The sequence below is a fragment of the Diaporthe citri genome (assembly GCF_014595645.1).
Source record: "Diaporthe citri strain NFHF-8-4 chromosome Unknown scaffold_3, whole genome shotgun sequence".
NCBI lineage: Eukaryota > Fungi > Ascomycota > Sordariomycetes > Diaporthales > Diaporthaceae > Diaporthe > Diaporthe citri.
The window spans coordinates 5,510,042-5,520,316 of NW_025064848.1; the positions used below are offsets into that span (position 1 = coordinate 5,510,042).

Here is a 10,275-nt window from a genome sequence, read left to right on the forward strand (position 1 = left end):
TCGATGCACCTGCTCAGTCTCCCATGAACCAAGTCGATGGCTCGAAAGACAAGTGGACACTGGCCCGAGAGGTCATTGTCAGTAATACTTACAACCCGCTAGGCAAATACCACGGCGCAATGTGAGATTGTGGTTGAGCAGCTGACGCGTGTGCGCGCCACTGGCATGCATTGCCGCCATAATTCATCATCCGCGTGATGCTGCCGCTTTAGCCGACTGGCCAGATACCTACGTAAGCCCTCACCGTCACGTCGGGCAACCCACAGTATGCAGTCAGCAGCGGATTACTACCGTAGCTGTATCCCCTGACCTTGCTGTCCGCCAGCGTCTGCAGCATGCCCATATGGACCGAATGGCAAGCTGTTGGATAAACAAAGCGAGCTAGGACGTGAAATCAAGATGACAGAAAGACCATGACTGAACATACTCTACGAGCACTGCATGAAGTCGAGGCCGCGTGGTTGTTGACTACAGTCACTGCCAATTCTCTTTGCCTCCATCGTAGGACCACACGACGCCTTTGTAGCCGCGGTGCCGCTGGAGACGCAATTTCACAGTCTTATTGTGCCAATATACCCAAGCTATGAACAAGACTTGCAGCCTGATCAGTATGGTGGTCCATTTTTCCAGCGAATTAGCCCACAGTCGGGGAACTTCCTCATGAGAATGGCGTTCAGTTCATGCATGGGCCGCTGCTCCATCGCAGAGTGAGCACAGTGATCGGTGTGAACCCACTGTGACAGGTACGAGTCGAGTGTATTCAGGCCTCTCCTGGCCACGGCTGTGAAAAACCGGCGGCTCATCTCGGCGCAGTGGCGCTGGTGAACTGCGAGTTGAGAGCAGGTGTTAAAACATATCTTCAGGCATCAAAGTGTCCACAACTTGAAGGGCTGAACTCACATTCCCACTCGACGAGGACCCACTCATGCTCTCCCTTGGCCACCTCGTCCCAGCTGACCTCCTCCGTTCGGTTTGGCTGCATGTAGAATCTCCAGTTCGTCCACTTCTTGAAGTTCTCCTCTGTCTCCTCGTCGTAGCACTCCTCGGGGAGCCATGCGCCGTACAGCATACCATAACGACAGCCGGCGGCTCTGGCCTCGGCCGCGCTGCTGCCACAGGGGTTTACTTGCGTAAACTCTGCGCCTGGGTCCTTGTATTCAGAGGGCTTTACTCCCTCGAAGCCGTACTGGATGTGTGTACTGTCCGCCGTCTGGCACGAGCTGTCACTGTGCCCTCCGTGACTGTGCTGCCCAGCCATGCCATCACTTGTCACGTTGGCACGAGAACTGCCCCAAAGTGTGATTCCAAACCAGTTCAGGAGGAAGGCTAGCAAGCCGGCGTGTAGTATCAAGACACACAACAAGAGAATTGATTTCAGGACAAAGTGCAAGCGCCTCTGCGCGGGTCGCCTTCTTTCAAATCCAGGTATCTTCTCATCATGAGACAACAATGATCGAGACCCGTCATCAGCACTGAAAGACCTCCGACCCACTGGTGAGTACTCATCTCTGCTCGCCATCTTGTGAGTCTTGTGCAAGAGATGGATAGGTGTCAAAGTGGAGTAGAGGAAGAAAAAGGCACGGGGGAGTTGGAAAAAGAGCAGGCAAGAGGCAGTCGGAGTGTGAGAAAAAGACCGTGTCTGGAGTAGAAGGATCTTAAAACATAGACATCCAATGATATTATATCAACATCTACCGAAGCAGCTACACCGAGTTTGTAGTCGAGGGACTGCCGTGGCTATCTTTCTTCCCCACGGGGTTTTGAACGGATTCAAAAGGACTGCGCATATGCATTAGTGATTCCTCGGGGATCCATGTCACGGACAGAAAACAACCCCAATTGGCTCTACGTTTCGACCAGATGTGAGACACGCGGGGAAGAGGATTCGTGAGTATGGTCACGATAGGCTCGGATATGTCGGTAACGAATTAGGTAGTGACAGGTCTTGCGCTGACAGGTCCGAGGCTCTCCACCAGCCGTTGGCCAAGACATGTAAGCAGTAGCAATTATCTAGTCACTCCTGTGTGACGATGCCTATGCACAAGGTCCCATCACACAAACACCATCGCGTGCGGTTCTGGAGGATGAAGATTGAGCGGTGTGACGATTCATTGTCCTGTCACACTGTCGCCTGCCTCACCATGAGTTGATAGCCAGCACGGAGGTGATGAATTGTGCATATTCAGTCAGCTGATGGTCTCGGAGGATGAAGCATTAAATCCTTCAGGAATTGGCACATGTAGCTAGCAAGACCTTCACCAGATTGCGTTTCATGAGGGGGAAACAACTTCGCAGGCTGTAATTCGTTGATATCGAGTCAATTGATACATGAATGAGTGAACACCTCAATCCTGGGAACACAGGCAGTAAGCGCTACATCTAGTTGCAGCCACAGAAGCTATCGTGGTACAAGTAGAGCGCGGATGTTTCGGGTGTACAACTGTCCATGGATTCGTGGGAATACAGCACGCCAAGCGAATGCTTCAAGAGCAAGGCGGACGTGGGGGTCGGGTTCCGAGAGGCAAGATGTAGGGGTCGTGACAATTTCCATAACGTGATGGCATTGGATGCACCCGGTCCTGTAGACTTAAAGAAGACGCCTTGCTTCCCCGTATACCGTGAACTCTTGACTTCGCCGCGATTTGGAACACGAATAGCCTACAATTATTCACTAAACACAAGATCCAAGCCCTAGTTCCGTCATCATGAAGACTTCTCTCACTTCCTTTGTGGCCACTCTTATGATCGCAACAGCGGTAGCTCTTCCAGTTGCTCATGATGAGGTAAAGGCCGTCGTCGGTATCAGGCGTGAGGAGGTTGAGCCTTTTGCGCAGATCAAGCGTGACGACGAAGTCGAGCCTTTTGCTCAGATTAAGCGAGAGGACGACGTTGAGCCTTTTTCTCAGATCAAGCGGGACGACGATGTTGAGCCTTTTGCTCAGATCAAGCGGGACGACGATGTTGAGCCCTTTGCACAGATCAAGCGCGATGACGAGGTCGAACCCTTTGCGCAAATAAAGCGTGATGATGATGTCGAGCCCTTTGCTCAAATCAAGCGTGAGGAAGTTGAGCCCTTTGCGCAGATCTAGCTCCAGTAAGCAGTGTCTTTAGCACGTCATTACAAAGTCCACCTTATATCCACACTTTCCTGAGCATTTACGTTCCGAGCTAACTCTTCAAAGTCAGACATCAAGGCCCGCGATCATCTCCGCGACTCAAACTTTCGTTCAGACCAGAGTCATTTCATAGGATGGGTGTCTGACGTTTGGAATCTGGGGAGGCAACTCACCTGAGCAATATTGAAGACTTGCGGCCAGCTGGGAATGGAGTCATGATGGAAGAGTCAGGATCCAAGAATATCAGTTATTTCCCGAACAACACACTCGCTTCCTATCAGTCTAGTTTCCATTTGATGATAGGCTTCTGTTGTATTCAATGTGAATCTGACCTTCCGTTTCCTGCCACACCTGCTTACGTTGTTGCCAGCATTGCCGCTCCTCCTGAAGCGACGTAGATTGCACCTGGCCAAATTACGTTTTGAGAATACTTATGCCATTGCCCGTGATATGATACGAGAAGATATTCATTCTTACCAAAAAAGACATACAAGACTTTCATTTTGCTGATACCATTGATAAGGCCATGGCATAAAGGTGTATAGTTCCACATTTTCTCATTATTCGTAAAGAAGTGTATGGACGACATTTCCAACAAAATACTCACATTCAGTTGTAAATAATTCCACCATCAACAATCTGTGTCTGCCCAGTAACGAAGTCGCTATCACTACTGCACAGGAAGCTCACCAGCTTCGCGACATCCCCCGGCACACTCACCCTCCCCAGCGCCGTCAGCTCCGAGACATACTTGTCCATCATCGCCCCCTTCTTGACCTCCTTGCCGCTCTTCTTCGCCAGGCCCTCGTCGATGAGCTCCCACATGCCCGTCCCCACGATGCCCGGCGCGTACGCGTTGACGGTGATGTTGTGCTCGGCCAGCTCCATCGCGTAGGCCTGCGTCAGCCCCCGCACCGCCCACTTCGACGCGCTGTAGTGTGAGAGCAGGGCGAAGGGCTTGAAGCCGACGATGGAGGACGCCCCGAGTAGCTTCCCTGGTGCGTCGGGCTTGCACGTCCCCTGGGAGATCATCTGCTTGGCTGCTTCGGCGTAGCAGTTCTGTACGCCGTGGACGTTGACGGCGAACATCCGTGAGAAGTCCTCCTCTGTGAGGTCTAGAAGGGCCTTGACTTGGGCTATGCCGGCGTTGGCGATCCTGAGCCCGAGCGTTAGTTGATATAAGTCCTAGGCGGTGTCTGGACTCAAGCCACTCACATTGTGTGTAAAGGACCTAGCTCCTTGACGCTCCTCTGGATCATGTCCTTGACATCCGACCTCTTCGTCACATCGCCGACGGCAGTGCATGCTTTCCCGCCCATGGACTCTATCTCCTTGACGACTTCGTCGCAGCCTTTCTCGAGGGAAGGGATGTCGTTGATACACACGTTGTACCCGTCAGAGGCGAGCCGGAGGGCGATTGACTTGCCAATGCCCCTGGCTGAACCTGTTACGATGACATTCTTGCCATCCACCTTCTTCCGGAGCAACTCGGCCGGTGCAGTTTTGCTGGCGAAGCCAAGGCGTGATGTCTGTCCCAGGAGCTGGGGTTTGATCGCCCTTGCGATCGGCGCTGATTTCTTGAGGGTATTCATGGTGCTGGCTGGTGATTAGTGACAGTGCGGTCAGTGTATATTGCGCCCGCCCTTGAAGCCGTGGATATCGGATTGCCAAAAGCGCATTTTATAGCAATTCGTTGCTCTCCCCCGCATCGCGGACGTGTCACCCTGTCCCCTCACCACTTCCATTTGCCAACGTCTCGTCGGGATACTTAGATAGGCCTTGTCATACGACGTAGGATCTCCCCCGCATGAACCTGCGGGGACGCTAACTGCATCCATGAACGCACGCGATGTTGTGGATCTTCTCCAGGTCTGGTATGCCAGATCCAGGTTTTTTTTGTGAATTTCCCAAGCTCTCGTTACCTGATCTATGAGCAGCAGCACGAATGACTAGTCACGTTCCTTGTTGTCATGGCTAGCCTGGCAGTCCCTGACGTGGGTACCTAGGCATCAAACGACTTCCTCGAAAGAATCACCTCGTTCAATCTTGAACATCAGGCCACAACAGTGCGGAAAACTTTTGTGGTAGTTCTCAAGTTTGATTGAATAACCTTGATTCGACAGAAGTTTACATCATAAGATGAGCATTTAACCTAAGAGAGTGCACTGCAGCCTTTGAAATTACCTAGGTACGTCAGTATAAGTGCATCTAAGGTAGAACGCAGAGCGTCCCCGTGAAGATTGCCACAATCTTGAACATCATCTAATTCTACGGATATAGCTACTGGGATATCGATGCCTGTATTGAAGGAAAGTACTATACAGATGCATGAGTTCTCAAAGCTGAGACACTGTCAAATCAAGCGCACCTTACAGGACTCCCAATCTCTGAGCATCTGCCTGTCGCTCCATTCGCTCCATTCGCTGCCTGACCTGTCAACCCAATCGACTACACCGCCTGCTCTGCTCGGGGTGTACCAGGCGACACCCAGCCTGCGAAAGCAGTCCATACTATTAAAGCTGCCAACTTTCTCTCCCAAAAGGGCGTGGTGGATGATGCCGGGAGGTTGGTGCTCTCCCGTGTCTTGGTTGACTGTTGCCACGTGTAGAAGATACAAACTGTCGTCAACATAGTGTATCCCAGTTTGTTCAGGGGACTGGTCAAATACTCCAAACCACGGTATCCCGTCATGACTCCGGTGCGTACTAATGCCGACCAATGTTCGGAAGTATTCCTCCTGAAAACCAGGATGAAACTGTCTGACTTTCCAGGATGGGTTAATACAGGCACGCTTGAGCGGACTTGTAGCGATAATCCACCCTGTCTGGACCAGAGAGCATGAACCAGGCGGATCAAATAAGCATCCGGCGTTATTGATCTCCATTTTCTTGACCACTTTGAATTCATAGCCGTCTGCGGGTCTGGCAAACAGTAGCCATTGTGGACGGAATAGACTAACCTGTCCATCTAAAGCAGCCCAGCTCCAAGATGGGGCCCTGTACGTGGTAGGTGATCGCATATGCTCGCAGCCAGAGCGTCTCCACAATAACCCTAATGGTACCTGCGATGTCGGATATGTTTGGCGGCTAAATGGATACATGCCCGTGTAGTGCCAAAGACCTGCGAGGTATTTCGCTCCCGGTGCGTTCACATGGCTGTGCTCCTTGAACTTAGTTGCGAGTCCTGCTATCGCCGGCATCTTGTCCATCTCGCGACTTAGTGTTCTGGACGTGAAGTCCTCCACCAGTCGAGCCCAGTGGGTGTCAAGATCACCTTGGCGGATTTTCGGGTCCAGCCGAGCCATTCTGGCGAATATGTGAAGCGCCAAACCATCCCTGACACTATCAGTATCATTGAGAGCGCCCGACGAGCTGGTATAGGCCGCACAACTCTCCCTATACCATGCCTGGTAGCAATCCCACACTCTTTCCCTTCCACAGTGAAGCACTCTAGGAGACAGGAGCCATTCTTGCAAAGTCCAGCCCCGGGTCATCCAAGGCGAGCCCGTCTTTCCGATCGAAGATGTGAAGGAAGTCAGGGCGTCTGGTCGAACGGTGACGGTTCCTTTCACTGTCTCCTCCTGACGGTGTTCCCATGATAAAATAGGCAGGCATTCGGCCTCTGATTTTGTGGGCTGAACCTCGCTGAAACTCTCGTCGCATTGTTTATTTTCCGGCGTTGTTATCGTCAGCGCCGATCGACCATAGATAGCAGCCATTTCGGCCGCTTCGTGATGCCAATCGTCCGAGTCATCTTGGATGATGCAGAGTGAGTCGACCCAAAGGTATGGGATATCCAACGATCGGCACATTCTGATAGCGTCCTGTATTGTTGCTGGCAATGTTGAGACTTGGATACCCATCAAGTGTTCCTGAAGTGTGGATTTGGTGGTCTTTCTCTGCGAACAAAGACCCCAGCAGTATGAGAGAGCAGCATAAGTCCCACTTTCGCCTCGTGTGTTTCGGAGCCTGACCGTATGAGGAGATGTATTGACAGAGGTATCGATGACACGACTGGGAAGAGGCTGTGGACCCCTCATTCCGCGGCATTTTGAATGCTTAGATAAACATGAATGACGCCAGTGACGTATAAGCTGCAAAAGGCCGTCTGCGAATATCGTTGGAGAGACTGTCCATTTGGTGGTTAGTCGCGCCAGCGGATCATCTGGTTGTTGGAAGAATTAGCAAGACGACTATCTTCTAAGAACGAAGTCTCACATACTAAGACAGGTTGCGAGCTCGAAGTACTGCCCTGTAATGAACGGTGTACGGACGTCCGGGTTATCAAAGGCACCAAAAGGGTCCACAACAAACGCACGCAAGTTGTTTGGGAGAAACCTGGCGGTGGGGTTGCCAATCAAAATCACTCTTCCATTCCCGCACAGATTTGGGAGAAGATGCAGCCCCAGAAAGCGTGCTTCTCTCCTGAGAAGGATTGGTTTGCAAGCTATCGACGGCGAGAGTTCATGGCCGTGCGTTTTGAAAAGCTGCTTCCTGTCGGCCACTTTCATCTTTGTCTTGACACTGAACGCACAGTCTTGAATAATGTCGCCACTGACTGTTGGAACGTGTCTGGCATCGTCGCTATTCACAATTGTAGAAAGGAGAAACTGGCACAATCGGCATCCTCGGAGAGCGCTGCTCTTGAGCGAGTGCAGGTCCCGGCGATGGATATAGATCCCCAGACCACCCGTGGAATCCATGCTGACGAACCAACGGGCATCGCTTGTCCCAATCTGGTCACATACTTTGCAGAGCCGCGATGTTTTCTTTCGTGGCGTGTCGTCGAGGAGTCGAACTGCGTGTTCGGCCATGCTTGTTTCTTGGCACTAGACTCCAGGGAAGGACGGGAAAGGAATGCGATAAGTAGATGTCAAAGAGAGCAGACTTTGGATTGCGTCGAAGGTCTTTCTTGGACTTCCTTGTTTATGAGCGGTTACGGTCAATGCTGGACCAGCTTCTCAACAGAGATAGTATCTACCACAGCAGGTGCGAAAACCAGGATGTGTCCCGCCACTTGTACGACCGTGAGAACGCCGTCGGTTCCGACAGCTAATGAAGCTGCCACTCTGCTGAGCCTCAAAGCGGGGGAGGAATTACTGCCAACCAAATTACGAGCTGCACCTCCCCCCATGCATGCGAGTGAGACAGGCTTCCACATGAGGCACTGGTCGACAACTAGGGATCGTCATCCCGCCACCTGGTCTGCATCACATCTCTAGACTGCGGCTCAGCAGTACTTGCACCTTCAAACCCAGAAATCAAAATTTATGGCATGCTAGCCAGTTAATACTGGACTGAAATAGGACGACCTAGAATCTGGATGCATGAGTGTTATCGCTAATATGCGACAAGATGAGAATTCTCGGCAGTTGTGAATTGTACATAGGGAGGAAACTTTCCAATTCCGAAATCTACATGACAGTCCAATGGCATGCAAACCAGCAGTTTATTATCCTCAGTCATAGCTTGCTATCCCTCCATACCGGCTTCCTCTTCTCCACGAAGCTCATGACGCCCTCTCTCATGTTATCCGCAGCGTCTATCCGGCCAAACATACCCCGTTCCAAGAGTTCCGTCCCCATCTCCGGGCCAACTTCCCAGCCCAACTTCAGTCCCTCGCGGCTCACAATCACCGAGTCAGGGCTGTTGTCAGCAATCTCCTCGGCGATCTTGACCGCCTCCTTGACCACATCGTCCTGCTTGACGACCTTGTTCACTACGCCCCACTCGTACATCCTCTGCGCCGAGTACATCCCCCCAACAAGCGCCATCTCAGCAGCCCGCTGCTTCCCGAGCGTCTTCTGGATCCGGGGCAGCGCGCCAGCCAGCGCGACCACGCCCCGCTTGACTTCGGGCAGCCCAAACTTGGCGTCCTCGCTCGCAACTATCAGGTCACAGTTCACGGCGATCTCCATGCCGCCGCCGAGACACAGGCCATTCACGGCCGCGATGACGGGCTTCTTGCCCGTGCGGTTGCTCAGCCCGCCGAAGCCCGAAGAGGTCCACCTGTCCTTGGCCCGCCCGGAAGTCTCGGGCTGCTCGGCGGCTTGCTGACCACTGGCGGCGGCGGCGGCGGCGGCATTGCGGCCGTTCCACTCCTTGAGGTCCGCGCCGGCACAGAACGCCCGCCCCGTGCCGGTCAGGATGGCGCAGCGGAGGGTGGGCTGGAAGTCGTACCAGCGCCAGAGGGCGTCGAAGAGGCTGTGGTTGGTGGAGGGGATGGCGTTGAGGGCCTTGGGGCGGTTCAGGGTCACGAGGAGCACGTGGGGTGCTGGGAAGGAGGTGACTGCGTCCGGGACGGACGGGGGAGGTGAGGTTAGGCCTTTGGGGAGGGCTGACATGGCTGCTGTGAGGTTGACACCGACGTGATCAGGGCCCTCGGCTGGTCATTGACTGGAGTATGTCTTGGATGGAGAACTTCGGCCTGCTGACAACAGCGATCAATTTTTTGTTTGTGATTGTATGGCTTAGACTCAGGGCTCAATGTTGAAGTCTGAGACCAAACGGTCAAGTAAAAAGTTGGTCGAATGTCAAACAGATTTGGATGCAGTGGGCTGTCTACTCAGAACCAAGAGAGTGTGGAGTACGAATTGGGTGAGATGAGATGCCTCGGCTTGTCGGCGCCGTGGGATGCGGAGAACCCCTGTTCAGATGAGTAATCAGTAGTCTCCTTTTCTAACGTCTACTGCCGGAGACAGAACAATTTCAAGACAGTCTTGGCTTGCGGATCTTGGCTACGTTTTCTCTTTGTCCACAAACAGACCTGGAAGCCTCACGGGCAACAGCCATGACTTCCTTCGAGTCCTATATGCTTGAAGCTGTCTTATGCAAGGCTCGTCCCCTGGCGGGACACAGGAGCCCTCGCTAAATGGAGATAACACCGACAGCCGACAACTTCTTAAAAACCTGCTGTTGCAACAGCTGCCACGCAAGCTACGGGTTACCAAGCCTTCAGAAGGAGAATTCAAGTTGAAAACATGTGAGAGAACGACTGGGTTCCAAGTTAATATGACCAATTATATGAGTAATTATGGACCATTTCGGTCTAAAATTGTGACTAGCTAGGGAACGTTTTTGAACACACGTGGCTGTCGAATGCACCAATGTTGGGCCTCAGAGATAGATACAATTTGGATGACTTTATTGGGTGATCATGA

The 10,275-nt window shown here is 52.5% G+C and overlaps 2 protein-coding genes across 2 annotated transcripts; both read right to left on the reverse strand.

Moving 5' to 3' along the window:
- Window positions 1-605: 605 nt before the first annotated feature.
- INS49_009028 (uncharacterized protein) lies at window positions 606-6,420 on the reverse strand (the record flags this gene model as incomplete). Its single annotated transcript, XM_043169765.1, has 7 exons — window positions 606-826; window positions 901-1,326; window positions 2,753-3,085; window positions 3,290-3,317; window positions 3,837-4,272; window positions 4,332-4,712; window positions 6,215-6,420. 7 exons carry the CDS (start codon window positions 6,418-6,420, stop codon window positions 606-608), a joined length of 2,031 nt encoding a protein of 676 aa, XP_043027445.1.
- Window positions 6,421-8,577: 2,157 nt separating this feature from the next.
- Window positions 8,578-9,459, reverse strand: INS49_009029 (uncharacterized protein; the record flags this gene model as incomplete). Its single annotated transcript, XM_043169766.1, has 1 exon — window positions 8,578-9,459. The coding sequence occupies one exon, from the start codon at window positions 9,457-9,459 to the stop codon at window positions 8,578-8,580; it is 882 nt and encodes a 293-aa protein (XP_043027446.1).
- Window positions 9,460-10,275: the final 816 nt, after the last annotated feature.